The 18,241-nt window shown below is 43.3% G+C and overlaps 1 protein-coding gene across 2 annotated transcripts; it reads right to left on the bottom strand.

The window, feature by feature from the left end:
* Positions 1–932: 932 nt before the first annotated feature.
* LOC129191290 (proline-rich proteoglycan 2-like) lies at positions 933–17,896 on the bottom strand. Of its 2 annotated transcripts, XR_008573173.1 has the most exons (3): positions 17,797–17,896; positions 17,534–17,666; positions 933–4,815 (listed from the first exon to the last, which is right to left on the bottom strand). XR_008573173.1 is itself a non-coding variant. In XM_054794505.1 (2 exons), exons 1-2 carry the CDS (start codon positions 17,867–17,869, stop codon positions 4,415–4,417), a joined length of 474 nt encoding a protein of 157 aa, XP_054650480.1. In that variant the 5' UTR covers positions 17,870–17,871; the 3' UTR covers positions 933–4,414. The 2 variants fall into 2 exon arrangements, 1 of the variants encoding a protein (XP_054650480.1); XM_054794505.1 differs by lacking the exon at positions 17,534–17,666 and having other exon boundaries at positions 17,797–17,871.
* Positions 17,897–18,241: the final 345 nt, after the last annotated feature.

The raw sequence follows: 18,241 nt of genomic DNA, 5'->3' as shown, positions 1-18,241 counted from the left end.
GCATTTCAGTTATTGTCATTCTGTTTACTATCATGGTTAATATTTTCATGACTACTATTACTATCAAGTATGACTGCTTCAATTCAGTATTATCACTGTGGTTGTTGATATTATGTAGTCCGCTCCATTATGGTCTTTATGGCCGTCACAGACATTTGCTGATGTAGTCCTGTTTGTTTCTGTTGTTTTGTTATTGTCGTTGCAATTGTTCTTGTCTCTCTCTGTACTGTCCCCCACTTGTCCCCGCACTCCCCCCTCTGTTTTCTTTTCTCGTCTTTTCTATCGCCTCCTGCGCCAGTCCAGCCACTCCAAATTTGCAAATTTGCAGCAACAAAACATCAAATAAAGTCAAATTAAATCATATAACAGGGGAAGGGTATCTTAAGGCCCTGTCACACCTTGACGATTTAGCCAGCTTACACCAACGTATGAAAAATTTGGCCAATACGCTGGCGTACGTCGAATAAGTTATTGGTAAGTTTTGTATATGTTAACAGCACGCCGGCATACGTCGTAGTATGTCCAAGTCGTCCAAAAATTTTGTGCATGCACAAAACTTTTCGACGTATGTCAACGTATGATTCATACGTCCCGCATACGCGGGCAATAAGTTATGCGATCGTTGACGCCCATTCATACACGTTATTTGTAAGTTACACACAAGTCGTAATACGTCAACATACCTTGAGACAAAACTGTATCTTCTTGGCTCTCTTCTTGGGAAGCGTTGGCTGAGAGGAGATGGAGGCTGTTGTTTTTGCATAGATTACATTATGCAGTACATTATGGTGGGCCTTGTAGGAAGTCCTTATGTATACTGTACATGCTTGACCAGTAGAGGGCACTGTGACACTTGGAATGGAACTAAGATTTTTTTTTCTCTTTGTCTGAGAGAAACAATGCACGTTTTAATCAAGCATTATTGATCACGTCAACATAAAGTGCATAAGAGAATTTACATTCAAAAAGAATGGAGAGATACAACATGTTACTGTCCAAGTTAAGGTTTGTTGGGAAAAATACAACTATTTACAAATGAGTATAAAAGACAGCCGTGAAATACATGATCATCCGTCATAATGACACCACACCCCAGCGATGAACGATAATAAACGTATTCCTTCAAGTGTTATTGCACAGTGCAACACTTTAATACTACACTAAGTCCCCTACTAACGAACATCCGACGTGCGAACATTCGGAGATACGAACACAAGCCGACTGGTCTATATTTTCATGTGTTTTGCCTTATAAATCCATATTTATACTGCTACATGCTTGACCGGCAAACCCATATTTATACTGGTACATGCTTGACCAGCAGAGGGCACTGTGACACTGCTAATGGGACCAACAGATATAGAAAGAGGAGAGAGGAAGGAAGAGTTTTATGATACAACCCGGACAGAGCGTGTGATTAAAGTTTATGAAGAGTTAATAGGCCTGCTTATTTCTACACCACCCACAGAACACTACCTCTTTTAGAAGAGTCTAATGACGACGATTTGTCCTTTTTTTCAATATCTCCTCCTCCACCACCACAACGACGTATGCTCGACCACTCCTCTTCAAAGGTAAATAACATTTATCATTACGTATTATTATATCACTTTTATTATGATTGTTTTTTTCATTAATTATCCTCGTTTAATATTACTACTGCATCCAAACTCATATGTACATACATACACATATACTGTATATGTGTACATGTACATGTACTACCTATATCATTGGCAATATTCATTTTTTTCGACTTAAGAACAATTTGACTTAAGAACGGTCGTCTGGAACCAATTATGTTCATTGGTTGGGGACTTAGTGTACTCAAACAACTTTGGGGAATGGAACCAACAGGAGGGGAAGGGGCATTACAACCTGCGTCATCTCCATCAGAGTGAGAGTAGGAGGGGGAGGCTGTGGGTGGTGATGGATCCCTCTGTCACTGCCCTGACGGCAGCGGTCTTGGAAATTGTCTTCGGCATGATGCTGATGTTGACACTGCGATGTCTAGTGAGGTGAGTCATCAAGTGGCAGCCTTTTTATAGGCTACGGCACGTCATCGTCGGCCATACGCTGCCATGCGGTTTGCATAAGTTAGACTGGCGTTGGGCATAAGTTGTGAACGCCGGCAACACGCTACGCATTCGTTGGTATAAGTTGTCTATAAGTTCTAGAAACATTCTATATAAGTTACTAATACGTCATGTATACGTCCAAAATTGAAAAATACGTCCACAGTTCAGCGTATGCCATCAAAATGATCACGTCGGGCATGCGCTAGAGCAAATCTGTTGAGCATGTAAGGGCACTTAGATCGACAGTATTATCTGCCCTAGTGGCTGGACAGGACCAGGGGCAAAAAATATCATAAAAAAAACAAAACTGATATGCGTTTACATAAAATTAAATGTACTTATTTACAAACTTTTTTTAAGCGTATTTTTGCTTATCATTGCACCTGAAAGTTTTCTGCGGCCCATTGGTTGGCGACCCCTGGTATCATGCTTTGACATTGCTAGCACATTTACCTACTGATGACGCAGCATCAGGAGCAACTGGGGGTTCAGTATCTTGATCCAAAGCTCATTGGGGGAATGGAGGTTCAAACCCGCAATCTTCAGGTTGGGAGACAACCACTCCACCACCTGAGCCAAAATATACAAAATATATCCATATGAAATATATCCATATCCATATCCTTCCTTCTGTGCCGCTTATCTCTACCTCACTTTTTGTTATCCATGCCAACTAAGCCAAACATCCACTGATGCTGATGAGAGAAAAAAAAGAATAGCAATAACATAAAATAAATATTAATATTTGTCAATTGAACTGTATTATTGTTTTTTGAAGTAAAAATGGCGGAATGAGCATATTTCCTGATCAAATGAGACTGCTCTTCTTGGTTTGAGTGCACACAGTGAGTGCACTGAATTGGATCCTGGTGCCTGCCTGTTTGTTTTTGTCAGCAGGTCAGCAATAATACGCCATGCCTTTCTACAGCATGTGTAATGTCTTCAACGTAAGTGTTACATCTTTATTCTTGCTAATCCCACAATAAAATGGTGGGGGCGTGCATGAGCAGGGCTGTTGTCATGTTTCAATCAACCACAGGAAGTCAAGCTTACGGTCATTGAGGAGGTCGTGGATGAGGTGCCCCTCGCTCGTGAGTGAGCTGATGTTGAGCAAACTGAAGCTGACGCAGGTTGTTGTGGTGTTTGACAGGAGAATTGGCTGACCTGACTAGGCTGGCTTAAGCATTGTGATCAAGGGTGGTGATAAGTAGACCAGAAGGGTTTCATTGCTTTGGAGTTGTCGTGGTGGATATTCCTACAAGATGTACCTCCGCCAAGGAAGGCGAGCGATGTCCAGGTAGTGGGGCAGAACTGGCGGTGAGGCGCCAGGCAGGTGACAGCAGAGCCAGAGAAGCTCATTTGAAAAATGTGGAAGTAATGAGCGTTGTCAAAAAATGGGGTGAGGATAAGGCAAGAATAAGGATAATAAAACTATTTGTGAAGGATAACGTGTGTGAATGTGTTTCAGTATTCACACAGTAGTGCTGTTGATTGTATCCCTATACAAGCCTGCTCCACTAACATCCAAATCAATCAGCGTGGCTCCATTCATTCAATAGCTGCATAATAGATGTGCTTAAAGACTCTCAGTAGTGCAGTGGAGTCTGCCCAAAGCAAACAGAACACCACAACTCATTGACGACCTGTTCCTCACAACGAAGAATGACAGAACATCAATGGACCATAGATCAAGAAGGAGCAGTGCACACTTCAGAGCTGACTTCCACTCAGCATCATGTCAACGAGCATGTCAAGTCATGACAAAGTTGACATTTTTCAAGTTCATGGAGTGTGTTTTTCTGGGTTTTTGTTTTGTGTATTTAAATATGAATCTATATCATGAGTGGGTGTCGTGAACAAAGGGGGACTTGACCAGGCAGGCAGGTCGGCCAAGTCGGAGGATTATCTTGTGCCGCCCACAGCACGCAACATCAAGACCGACCGGTTCCCCATCACCGCTGGCAAGGGTGGACTAAGACAAAAATTTGGCCCTGGACTTTTTGGTTCAGACTGGCCCCACCCCCCATTACAACCCTCCTCACAGCTGGTGTTTACCAGTGTTGTGTTACCGCAGGACGATAGTGTGCACCCGTTTCCCTGAAGTCAAGATCGATGACTACAACCTAATCGACCTGGACTACACCGATGACACCGCCCTGTTCTGCTGCTCATACGCTGAGCTGGAGGGAGCCATTCGTGTGTTCACTGTGGAGACAATGAAGTGGGACTGCATGTCAACTGGTCCGAAACCAAACTACTGTAAGTCGGTGATGGTTCCAATCCACTCCCCCCATCGTCTTGGACTCAGAGCCTGCTGAGTTTATCTCGTCTTTTTTTTACCTGGGCTCAGAGGTCATGCCCCCCCCTTCGTCCCCGGGCGAGGCGGTCCTGTGTAAGGGGTCGGGGCATGGGTTCGCCCGGGGCGGACTCCGTTCCCTGGGGATGGTGGGTGGCGTGGGGGGTTGATGCTCCCGGCCATGGGAGAACTCCTTTCCGGTTGCAGGGGCATCTCTGTGCCTGCTGGTATGTGGCCCCCGGTGCCTGTCTGGGGTGTGTTCTCTCGCCGGTCTCAAGGGTTGGCTGCCCTCCGGCCTGCCAGCGCCCTGTTTCTGGTCAGGGTTGCCTCTCTGCAGCCCCTTGCTGGTCTTGGAGGGCCGGTCTTGGTCCTGCCCGCCTCCGTGCGACTGGTGGCTCTCTGGTGGTGGGGGCTCGGCCTGGCTGTGTGGGGCAGGGCTTACTGGATGGTGGGAGATGACAACAAAACATCAAATAAGGTCAAATAAATTCTGTATACCAGGGGAAGAGCATCTCACACTTTTCCCTGGCAGAGTAAATCTGTTGAGCACATAAGGGCATTTAGATCAACAATACTGTCTGCCCTAATGGCTGGACTGGACAAAAAAAAAAGAGACTTGAAGAAGAAGACGGTTTAAATTTAGCTTCGTAAACCCGTTCAAGACAAGGGTTGTGTGCAAAAAGTGTACGATGGGAGCCGTTTGTTTGAACAAGATGTGTTTTTTTTCTCGTCTTTTTTTGTTTTTGTTAAAGTTGTACATGATTGGTCAAAATGTGTGCTAGCGTGCGTGTTGTGTAACCAGTTAGTTATAATTGGGATGAATTGGAAACTATTTGTCATGTTCTGTGTGCTGCTCTGCTGCACTCTTTGTTGCAGCACACCTCCGAGCCTACCAGGAGGAGCCAATTATCACACCTGTGGGCAATTACCTGCCAGTCTTCTTAAGCTGCAGTCTCACCCACACTTGTCGCCAGATTGTTACCTGTGCTTCACCTGTCACCTGTCACCTGTTACCTGTTATCTGTTACCTGCTACCTGCTGCCTGTTACCTGTTACCTGCTCCTCTCAACACAGTGACTTTGTGTTTAGCTACTTTCTGGTCCTTTTTGCCTCTGTCATAACGTGTACCTCAGTACCAGCCCTACCAGATACCAAATAACCGAGATGACTGCTGGATCCACTTCCTCCACTTCTCCTGATTTACCGATATGCTCTTGAGTAAATTTGTGGAGGAGATTCCAGTCCTTTACTAAAAGGTCAGTAGGAGGGCAATGAGGACAGCGAGAGTGCATCAGCATCAATGTGTTGTGTACTGTACTGCTGCACTGCAGATTAAAAGTGAAGGTGGAAAGGGCAGCGAGCCAATGGTGACTGGCCACGTCCAGCTTTGCAGATGTTAAGATGCACGTGAGTGGGTTGTTATAAGTCACTACAACAAGGTTTGCACCATGCAGGGAATTCAAGCAAGGAATTCTAGCTTGTGAGCCGGGTACAGTGCTTCGCTTGCTGATAGGCCACGGATAATGTAGGCAATCACCCTTAACTTGCCTTCGTGCCCTTGGTATAGGGCAGCTCCTCGGCCAGTGGTACTAGCGCCCACTGGGCTTTTGGGTTGGCAAAATCAATAACTGAGGCAGTTGTCAGTTTTTCAATATGGGTTTCAAAGGCTACCTGAATGCATGCGACCATCTTGGATGGGTGAAGTGTTTGAGATGGGGTTCCGGGAGGTTTTAGAGGTACGACTGTACCACTGAGTCAAGTCATTAAGTGGCTTGGCGATCGCAGAATATCCCTTTTTAAAAATAAATCTGTGATAGTATCTGGCAAATCCAAGGAAAGATTTTAGTTCCTTGAGCATTCGTGGAAGTGGCCAGGATTTTAGTGCAGCAATATTATCGGGGTATGTTTCAACTCCTTTCTCCCAAACCATGTGGCCCAGATAACGTACGTTTTTCTGGAGAAAGTTTAAGTCCATATTCTTTAAGTCAGTTTAGCACTCTTAATAGTTGTTGCTCATGTTCTTCCAGTGTGTTTGAAAAAATGATCAAGTCATCAAGAAACACCAGGACTTCCTTCAAATGCCGATCGTCACTAAAGATGAGCAAAACTGTTACCTAGATGCCTCGATACCTGATTATTCTTTTAGTTTTGCACATTTAGATTTGCTTATGTACTGTTTTCTTGTTGTTGTGTTCTTTCATTGTAAACATGATAAATAACACATCCAGATTGCACCTTTTTGTTCTATTGAGATGGGTCTTTGTTTTTGTGTTTTTTAAATAATTTTTTATACAATCTGTTCTATATTGAGCATATTGTAATCAGAATCAGCTTTATTGGCCAAGTATGCTTACACAAACACTTCAGGTAAATTATCTCTCCCTGTACATACAGTATACACAGACACTTAAGAAAGAAATAATTTCTAAGTAAGATGTGCAAAAAGGATTCAAGTAAGTGGGTGTGTGATAATAATAAATAATAATGTCCCAGTTTGCTATTATTATTATCTGCATACATAACAAAAGACAGTATTTACATTTAAAAAAAAAAGGGGGGGGGGGATTTCATTCAAGTAATTTTTTTTTTTTCTGTGTGTGTGTGTGTGTGTGTGTGTGTGTCTGTGTGTGGGTCTGCAGTAGGGGTGTGACGGTACACTAAAATGTAATTTCGGTTCGCTTCAGTTTCTTGAAGTGCTCCGTTCAGTTCATTTTCGGTACAAAAAAGAAAAAAAAAAAGACTTAAAATGCTTTTATTAAAAAATAACAATCAAGCATTTAAAGGACTGATATATACGGTATGTAGGAGAAGATGTTGTGTTGATACGCGACTCTAAAAATGTTCCACTGACGTTTTTGTAGCTGTCAAGTTGATACACTAAACCTGGAGTGCGTTTGTTATTAATGTGAAAGGTAGCACCATGGATGTCACATGATATCTAGTTATAGCAATCTGCCCAATGCAGGGAACGAGCAAGGTGTGATTGGATATCTGTTTTCATGGGAAGATGGGAATCGATTGTCAAGGCGCGAGTCTTCCCAGCAACACGGTTAACACAAAAGTCTGCACGGAGGAATGAGTAATTACAAGAGCCCCCACAGATGACCCTGGCATTCTTGCCAACCGTGTTGATAATCAGTGCTCATAATGAAGAAGAATCCATAGGTGTGTTAGGTTAAGGTCTTCAACAACCTCATCACTGAGACGAGGCTGGGATTTGAGCTACTGTGTGACACTACTGCCCCCATGTGGACAAAATGTATGCTTACAGTCCAAGGGGATACACCTACAATATCTTTACGGTCACTCTGGTTCAAAGAAGAAAGGCTAGCCGCTTCCCGTGTGATTCAAATATGACAATAATAAGGAAAATATTTGTCCTAAATTTAGAGAAACTGTCATGTACTTCCCCAGTTCTGTTTTAAACATCTTTTTGCCCGAATAACAAGTCATCACTTCAGTCATTCATCAGTTTCACACGAGCACAAAAGTAATGTTGGAACAAGTTCATCTTTTTGCTGTGGACAAAACAAAATGGATTTGCATGGAAGCAGTTACATAAATGTAAGACAATTGCTTTGCTGTCTTGTGCCTAAACATCCAGACCAAAAAAAAAAAAACGGTCAAAGCGATCAAATGATTAAAAACGTGAATCTAATTAATCATAGTTTTGTAATTAATTAATCACTTGCAACTATGTGTGAAATATGCCACGTTTACTGTATTTTATGAGCAGAAAGATAAATGACAGGACATGAAATATATGTATCAGCAGATCCAAATGAAAAAGTCCACTTTTTTGGGATCAATCCTCGTGTGAAACATGACCACAAACCCATCAGTCGGCATCAGCGGACATTGTAAGTGACTGTTTTCATGATACTGTTATGCATGAAACATTTTAGCACTCGTGCTCCTTGCTAACGCTGTGAGAATGACTTAGTGTTTCACTATTTCTCTTGGAGATAAAGTATCTATCATAGCTGGATCTACCTCGCACCCAGCAAAATTATTCTCTGCCTGGGGGGAGGGGTGTCTTAGCTGATAACCTGTAGCTCATCCTTTGTATATATTAAGGCTCAAAAGATAAGTTTCTGGATCGTCATTTGTCCAAAAATAGTTGTCATGTGGCGGCGGCGGCGGCTCTCATGAAGTCTGCCATGATTAGGAGTTGCAATCATGCACACTCTTTCTATGCTGCTGTTGTTGATGGAAGTAGTGTAGTTCCTGTCGGAGGGCTGTGTGAAATCAATGCGCCTAGCAAAGAAGTTCCGGTAATGTTTAAAATTATCAAAATACAACAAAATAATGGAAGTATTAACATGTTATCATGAATGTACCTGTTAAAGCATGATCAAAGCATGCATATAAAACCTTGTTAGAGTTGTTTTAGAGGGCTTTATTGTCGAAATAGATATGTCCCGTTATGTGCATTGTTAGCGCCCTCACGCTAACTCATTTTCTCTGTTTAGAATGCATAGAAATGGGAAATAAATATGTGTTCATGTTTCACATAACATAACATTCATATTCATTTATTTGTAATTATTTTTGCATCATTTTCTGCAAGTAAAACTACAATTATTATCAATAAAATGTGTTTTGCGTTAACATTTTTGTGTGTCTGGAACGGATTCATTTGATTTACATTATTTGCTATGAGAAAATGTGCTTTGGTTAGAGTCCGTTTTGGTTTGAGTCGGACCTTCAGGAACGAATTAATGACATTAACAAAGGCACTACTGTACTTTTCTTGAAAACACTCGTCTCGTTCTCGTAGACCCAATCTTGTGGATTGTCTCGTCTTGTGAATTGAATCCAACTTGGCGGATATTGTCCTATTGACGTGTCTGCAACCAATTAAACGGCCATAAACAAGGGATTACCGTACTGTGTTATTAATAACACAAGTCCAAAAAATGTATGAGAGGAAAATAGCTGAAGTGGTAAATGATAAAGTGTGCAAAGTGTTTATAGATGCGATGTGGACTTGAGCTGCTTTATATCCGCATCCCATAATATTCCCCAGATTCAACTTTGTGCATCTTTTGTCCCACTAAGCTGTTTTAGTTGTGTTTTGTATGTTTTAGCATTGCTAACGTCTAGCTGTATGGACGTGAAATATAATACTGCTGAGTTTGCATTGACAGCGCTTTATTGTTGTAAAAAAGGACACGCCCCTAATGCATTTTAATTGGCTGCCCAAAGGAGCGTGACGTTTATTGATTTCTTACTCGTTTGTCTTCCTTGTTCCTCTGCATGCTCCGCCATCCATCTATCTCCTCCCTCATCATCTATCCGACACTACCTGTCTCTGCACCTCATTTGTCCTCATTCCCCGCCCCATCCCAGATCTGTGAGCCAGGGCAGCACCAACTCTAACATGCTGGACGTGCAGGGTGGCGCCCACAAGAAGCTCATCCGCCGCAGCATAGGTGAAAAAGCGGGATAAACAATAGCACTTACTAATGCTTGGCAAGGAGAACTAGGAATTCAGGCGAAAGCTAAAAGCCAGAAAATAATGAGCACAAGTAACACCATGGAGCCAGACTGAGCGGAGAGCAGGTGAATGTGAAGGTACAATCTGGCGTCGAAGGCAAGGCTCAGTCATGCTTAAAAAGCCAGTGGAGATAATTGGCGACAGGTGTGCACAGACAGCTCCGCCCCTGCTGGACCAGCAGTGCACTGCAACAGATGGCAGACAGGTGGCAGCAAAGCAACACCACAACACATGACATTCTCTTTAGATTACGACCTTTTTTTCTTGATAATTTTAATTCATTCTTGTAAAATTAGTGCAGACTTTTCCTTTTTTTTAATTGTTAAATAATATTTTTAGAATGTGTTATGGGAAAATAAACAAAAGAGCCTCTGGCCGCAATTTAGACATTCCTTGTTTACATTATCAAATGTGGTAAGGGGAGCAAAAGAATGTACTTATTTTGTACAATTTGGCAATCAGCTGAAGTTGGAACAGTATCAAAAGCCCCGTATCTAGAAAGTGGTACACTTTGGTCTAGTAAGTAAGGCACACAATGTTTCCATGTCTGATGTTGTGTAGTGGTAAGAGTGGTAATAAAAAAAATGTATAAAGATGTTTTTCTACAGTTCACTTGTCATGAAGGGTACCAAAAACATGAAGTGTACCATTCCACTTTCTGGCACCCTTCTTTTGGCTTACCAGCTGCAGTTAGCACCATTTCTAAAGACACCGTCTCCTCCCTGCACACCAGCCCGACTGTGTCACCACAGTGCTCACCCCGCAAAGTTTGGTTATATTCATCTCAGGTGTCGCCTCAACTGTAACTGACATGCCTTGCCCCCAGTGGGGGGCATGGCCAAAGCACACATGAACCTGTTGGGATCGTCGTCATCGCTGACCAGCGACGCAAGCGCCACGGTGAGCACCGTCAGCCTGCGGCGCTATGGAATAAGTGGGGCTCTCCTCTGCACGCGGGTCCTTGCAATGAGTGATGATGACAAGTATATTACACAACACTGCAGCAACACAACCAATGTTGTTCTTATTTATTTTATTTATTTATTTATTTAGTATTGTCATCATTATTATCATTATTATGAATGTTCTCTCTTTTTTTGGGGGGAGGGTTATCTCACCGTTATCTATTATGTGTTATCCTGACTATCACTGAAAACATGACATGGAATCCAGGAAGTGAACTACATGTACTGTACTAGATGTAGAATGGATGGGGGGTAGGATTAAATAAGCTTTGCTTCTTCCTACTCCTTTTGGACATGTGGAACTGTCAAAGAATGATTCACGAGATGTATTCCATCGTAACCTTCATGTTCAAATAAACTAAACCAAACCAAACCAAACCAATGTTGTAATTGCGCTAAGGAGCAAACTACTGAGTCAGTATCAATAGCGCTGATGAGTTTAATGTAAACAGTATGACAAGCGTAACATGCATGACTTTCACACCATTTCCCGTTGCCGTTCCGTGTACGATGTTTGTTTGGTTCAGTTTGGTTTAGTTTATTTGAACATGAAGGTTACAATGGAATACATCTCATGAATCATTCTTTCACAGTTCCACATGTCCTAAAGGAGTAGGAAGAAGCAGATCTTATTTAATCCTCATCCACATCTAGTACAGTACATGTTGTTCACTTCCTGCATTCCATGTCATGTTTTCTGTGATAGTCAGAATAATACATAATAGATAACAGCAAGACCCCCCCCAAAAAATACTAATTTATATATATACACATTAATAATAATAATAAATAAATAAATGTTTAAAATAAATATGAATAAAGAACAAAGAACATCATTGTGATTATCAAGACTCTTCTGCCTTGTATTTAGCAAACATCAACTGCTTGTATTGTTTTTTGAATTTGCTCATCTCTGTACATTGTTTTAGTTCCTTACTCAATCCGTTCCATAATTGAATTCCACATACAGAAATGCTGTGGGTTTTCAGCGTAGTTCTCGTGTATAAATGTTTTAAGTTTAATTTTCCTCTAAGATCATATTTCTCTGATTGAGAAATACTTTGAGGTTTTTTTTGTTTTTTTTATGAGTTGTTATTAACTTTATACATTATTCTAGTGGTTTGAAAGTGTACTAAATCTGCAAATTTTAATATTTGTGATTGTCAAAATAAAGGGTTTGTATGTTCTCTATACTTGGCATTATGAATGATCCTTACAGATCTTTTTTGCAGTACAGTGAGTGAGTGAAGATTACTTTTGTAATTATTACCCCATATCTCCACACAATACATTAAATATGCTAATACTAAGGAACAGTACAGAGTGTGGAGTGATTTTTGATCAAGAACATGTTTTGCTTTATTCAATATAGAAATATTTCTCGCCACCTTTTGTTGTATATATTTAATATGAGATTTCCAACTCATTTTTTCATCTATTATAACCCCGAGGAATTTATATTCTTCCACTTTTTCAATATCCACTCCATTAATTTGTATTTGATCGTACATATCCCTTCTGCTATTTCCAAATAGCATTATTTTAGTTTTACTTAAGTTCAAGGATAATCTGTTTGTGGCCCGCTGAATTGTATCTTGCGGGCCGCGACTTGACATCAAACAGTTGTGTAATTGCAGGCGCGACATCCAGGCACTAACTGTCATATAATAGGCTATTACTATATGAGTAGTGCTTTATGAAAGTTTGTACTGTGATACGTCATACTCCAGTTGATTGACAGGCCCCGCCTATAAGGGGGAGTTCCAGGAAGTGACTGTTAGAGTGAGCACACTGCATGTTTTACGGCTCTGCCACATTGTTATAAAAAGTTGCATAAAACGTGAAGCTTGTCTGCTGACCATCATTATCATGGTGTCAGAAGTTCCGGACGGACGCATTCCTTCTGAAAAATGGCCAAGTTTCATCCGCCGGAGAGTTTTCCCTTTGACCGACCGAATGAATGGGCAGATTGGAGGCAGCGCTTACAGCGCTTCCGTGTCGCGACCAAACTCAAAGAGGATGGCGAGGTCCAGGTCAGTTCACTTATTTACGCCATGGGGCCGGAGAACATTTTTAGATCTTTCACGATATCCGAGGACGATAAGAAGACGTTTGATGTTGTGTTAGGAAAATACGACGAGTACTTCTATCCTAAGAGCAATGTGATACACGAGCGCGCCTGATTTCACCAAAGAGCGCAGCGGCCCGGTGAAAAGGCGGAAATGTTCATCAGAGCCCTATACGAACTGTCAGAACACATCCGTGACCGCCTAGTTGTGGGCATTTCAGATAAGGATTTATCACGCAAGTTGCAGCTGATGGCTGATCTTACTTTAGCCTAAACTGTTCAGACCGTACGTCAGTCCGAGGAGGTTGCACTCCAAGTCCACCAGCAGGGGGAGACATACGCTGCAGTGCAGGAGATAGCACAGGAAAAAAACAGCAGGCAGAGGAAAACCCAAGTGGAAGCCAAGAATGAGAGCAAGTGGAGAGCAAGGAGAACCAAAATGTGGAAGGTGTGGCAAACCTAAACACAAGGAACAGGAAAAATGCCCAGCCTTGGAATCAACATGCAACAAATGTCATAAAGTGGGTCACTGGGAGTCTAGATGTCACACTAAATCAGTCAGAGAAGTGACAGTAAATGTTTCAGAGGTACCATATTTCCTGGGGGCAGTCACAAAATCCAGCAAAAATGATGAACAGTGGACTGTATAGTTAGTGATAGGGGAAACACCTGTCAGATTCAAAATCAACACGGGTGCTGATACAAACATAATGTGTGAAGAGACGTTTACTAGTTTGACCCCCAAGAAGAAATTAGAGCATCCTAATGTCACACTGTGCAGCCCTGGTGGTCAGTTGGACTGTCTCGGGAAGTTCCGAGCCACCACAAAGTACAAAGATAACCTCTACTCCTTCCCAGTGTACTTCATCCGTGACCAGAATGCGAACAATCTGCTGAGCAGAGACACAGCTACAACAATGGGCTTGGTGAAGCGCATTGAAGAAGTTCGCAACGTGTTCGGGGAGCATGGAACTCTGAAAACAGAACCAGTTAAGATCCTATTGAAAGAGAATGCTCAACCGTGCGCAGTGCGTACGGCACGGAGGGTACCCCTGCCCCTCATGAAAAAAGTGAAGGAGGAAATCCAGCGCATGGAGGAGAACGGCATAATAGAACCAGTGACAGAGCCTACGGACTGGTGTGCGCCAATGGTGCCCGTTCCGAGGAAAAATGGAAAAGTGCGCATAAGTGTGGACTTAAAAGAGGCTAAATGAAGCTGTGAGGAGAGAGAGGTACGTCCTTCCTACAGCAGAGGAAATCACTGCAGAGCTGAGCGGCGCCACCGTATTCACATCGTTAGATGCGGCCTCAGACTTTTGGCAGATCCCTCTAAGTCCAGAAAGCAGCAAGCTAACCACATTTATAACACCATTTGGGAGGTACGCCTTCAAACGCCTCCCTTTCGGGATCACTAGCACCCCAGAGATTTTCCAAAGGAAAATGGCTGAGACCCTGAATGGCCTCGAAGGCGTGGCCATCTACATGGATAATATACTGGTCCATGGGGACACCCCAGAGCAGCACGACCAGCGCCTCGATAAGGTGTTGGAGAGGATAGAGTCAGCCGGCTTGAAGTTGAACAGAGAGAAGTGTGTGTTACGACAGAACCAGATCCGCTTCCTCGGTTTGGTGTCAAGCCTGATCCCGGATAAAGTCACGGCAATCCGTGAGCTTCCACAGCCACAGAACGTGCAGGAGTTAAAGCGTGTCTTAGGGATGTTCAACTACCTTGGAAAATACATTCCCAACCTGTCGACAGTGGCCCAGCCACTATATGAACTGTTGAAATCCAAGACAGCCTGGACGTGGGACCACGCTCAGCAGGAAGCATTCCAGCGCATGAAAGATATCCTGTCAACCTCTCCAGTCCTGAAGTTTTACAATGTGAACCGATTCACTGCCGTCTCTGCTGATGCCGACAGCTATGGCATTGGCGGAGTGCTGCTGCAGCTGCATGACGGATGTTGGCAGCCGGTGGCGTAGTGTTCACGACGACTGTCTGAGGTTGAGACTAGATACCCCCAGATAGAAAAAGAATGTCTGGCAAGCGTCTAGGCCTGTGAGCGATTTGGGAAGTATCTGTGTGGCCTTGATGACTTCAAGTTGGTCACCGACCACAAACCACTCGTGCCGCTCATGAACAAGAAGGACCTCAACAATGTTACAATACGATGTCAGAGGCTCCTTATGAGACTGATGAGGTTCAAGCCAACAGCTGAATACGCCCCGGGAAGAACTCTGACAGTGGCCGACACCCTCTCACGGAGTCCACTACCGTGCCTGGAAAAGGAGACTGACACTCACTCAGAGGTGGAGTGTTATGTAGCTGCCATCGTCGAGTGCACGCCAGCCACTCCACGTAGACTGGAGGCTATACGAGCAGCCACAGCAGCTGATGGTACATCAGGTCAGCGTGGCCGGACTATATAAGCAATGTCCCAGCAGCAGTCAGAGAGTACTTCCCCATCAGAAACGAACTGTCAGAACACAACGGGTTTGTCACCAGAGGAACCCCCATGGTCATACCACACATTCTAAGGGCAGACATCCTGAATCGGATACACGACGGACATCAAGGTCTGTCAAAGTGCAGAGAGCGGGCCAATATGTCCGTATGGTGGCCCGGCGTCTCATCGGAAATTAAACAGAAGGTCGAGTCCTGTCAGGAGTGCCATGAGATGAAGCACACTCAGCGAAAGGAACCTCTTATTCCAACACTTCTACCTGAACGACCCTGGCAGAGACTCGCAGTCGACCTCTGTGAACATAAACACACCTACCTCATAGTGTCTGACTACTTTTCCCGCTTCTTGGAGATACTCCACATGCCAACAACCACTGCTTCACAGGTTTGTCTTAAAGTTGAAGACCGTGTTTGCAAGGTTTGGCTGTCCAGACGAGGTACTATCAGACAACGGACCTCAATTCTCAAGTGAGGAATTTAAGGAATTCTCAAAAGACTTTGATTTCCAGCACATGACCTCAAGCCCGCACCATGCCCAAGGGAATGGACATGCAGAGAGAGGGGTTCAGTCCGCCAAGAGGATATTAAAACAAAAAGACCCTCTGCTCGCCCTCATGAGCTTTCGCTCAACTCCCTCCACCACCACGGGCATGAGCCCTGCAGAGCTTCTCATGGGCCGGAAAATCAAAACAACTCTTCCGACACTGGAGGCCAACCTTCAGCCCAAATGGGCAGATCTGGACACCGTCCGAGAAAGAGACACTACAGAGAAGGAGCTGCAGGCCCTCTACTACAACCGCCGTCACGGTGCCAGACCCCTCCCAGCCCTTCACCCAGGAGACAGGGTCTCCACCAAGCTCAATCACGAGAAGGGCTGGACTATGCCAGCAGTGGTCTCGGGAGCCTGTGACACCCCGCACTCTTACCTCATCAACACCCAGAAGGGGACTGTGCTTCGGAGGAACCGCCGCCACCTCCGTGTAGCACCAACTCCCCAGCCTGCCCAGGCCACCTCACCCACATCCACCGGAGGTACTGGGGTGAGTTTCCAGTCTGAGTCTGTTGCTGAACCAGAGACTGTCCCTCCAGACCCAGGTATGGTCTCTTCCCCTACATGGCCGCCGAATCAGACGCTGACCAGGTCGGGCCAGGTCAGCAGGCCAGTAGTTAAGCTGGACTTGTAGGCTGTATTGTATTTTTGGGGAGGGAACGGGAAGCATTGATACTTGATAAGTTCTGTGTTAAGTGACATTTGTGATAATATTTCAGATAAGGAAATTGCTTGTTGCACTGAAAGAAACATTTATGTCTAACTTGATTTAAGTTTTATTTTCATTGCATCTTATTTTGGGGAAAAAAAAAAACACACCTAAATGTTATATTTAACTTAGAGATACCACTGCGTTCTTAAAAGGGGAGATGTCATATAATAGGCTATTATTATATGAGTAGTGCTTTATGAAAGTTTGTACTGTGATACGTCATACTCCAGTTGATTGACAGGTCCCGCCTTTAAGGGGGAGTTCCAGGAAGTGACTGTTAGAGTGAGCACACTGCATGTTTTACGGCTCTGCCACATTGTTATAAAAAGTTGCATAAAACGTGAAGCTTGTCTGCTGACTATCATTACGCTAACAATGGTGTTATCACATGGAAACAGGCGGGTCACGAGACAGAACACGACCTACAATTGTGGTGCTAACACAAAATGACAGCACAACACATAACAGGTAAGTAAACACACATAGGGCAACTACTACTTTGGGGAATAATAAACAACTATGTTATCTCTAAACACATAACTTCAGCAACTTTTCACAAACCAAGTACCACAATGCAGGCTGGGAGCCGGCTTCACTCCCAATTATGGGTGTGACAAAACATCTTTATCTCAAACTATGGCGATGTTAAACCCTACTATGGATTATAGATATGCTCTCGCTTTGCATCATTTTATTATTATGATTATTAAAATATAGCCACTATAAACTTCTAGCACCGACCCTTCTCAGTGAGCAGAGTCACCATTTTACATGTCATCTAGGAGGAGCTCCGTGCCAGAACGGAAGAAAATTGGGCAAAAACAAATACATCGCGCATCGGCGGGTGAAGTTAAATGGAAAGATCAGCTAGCATAGTTAAAATCAAAAGTATGTACTCACTTTGACTTTTATAGCGTGGACGAGACAACGCTGACTTTGCGGTATGGAAGAAGTGTCTGATGAAAATAGGACAGACGGGTGGCATGACAGACACGAACAGCAACCTCGTTTGTCACCATGCTCATGGAGAAAACTGCCCAGAGAGAGAAATGTTTTTTTTTTTGTATTCAAACGCTAAATGTTGTGTTATATGTTAAGTATTGAAAATTTGATGAGGAAAAAAAACTAAGAGGACATAAAAAGAGGAGATAAAATGAGTCTACCTTTGTAGTACACCTCCTGTAAAGGTCGACAGGTGAATACAAAATCAAATGTAGGTATAGCAGTGGTACCCATGACGTGGATCACAAGCTACCGGTAGATTGGCAAGGTAGTTTGGGTCGATCACGTAAACGTCACTTTGTAGTTGTCATATGACATCAGTCAGCTGACAAAAGCTCCCCTCCTGATTCGCTCTTGCTCCCCAGCGGCGTTTCAAGCTACACACGGAGATGCAACTTTCATCTTTATAATTTTGATTACGGATAAACTAACTCAGTGGTGAGATACTATGACGAAAGTTATCTGTGCACTTGTAGTGGCTAGTTATGTAAAAAAAAAAAAAAAAAAAAAAAAAAAAAAGTGTCTTGTTTGATGGCTTTGCTTCACGTTATGAACTTCACTATAGAAATCATCCATCCATCTTTATGCCGCTTATCCTCACTAGGG

The sequence above is a fragment of the Dunckerocampus dactyliophorus genome, chromosome 12 (assembly GCF_027744805.1).
Source record: "Dunckerocampus dactyliophorus isolate RoL2022-P2 chromosome 12, RoL_Ddac_1.1, whole genome shotgun sequence".
Classification (NCBI taxonomy): domain Eukaryota; kingdom Metazoa; phylum Chordata; class Actinopteri; order Syngnathiformes; family Syngnathidae; genus Dunckerocampus; species Dunckerocampus dactyliophorus.
This window is presented reverse-complemented; position numbering and strand designations above follow the sequence as displayed.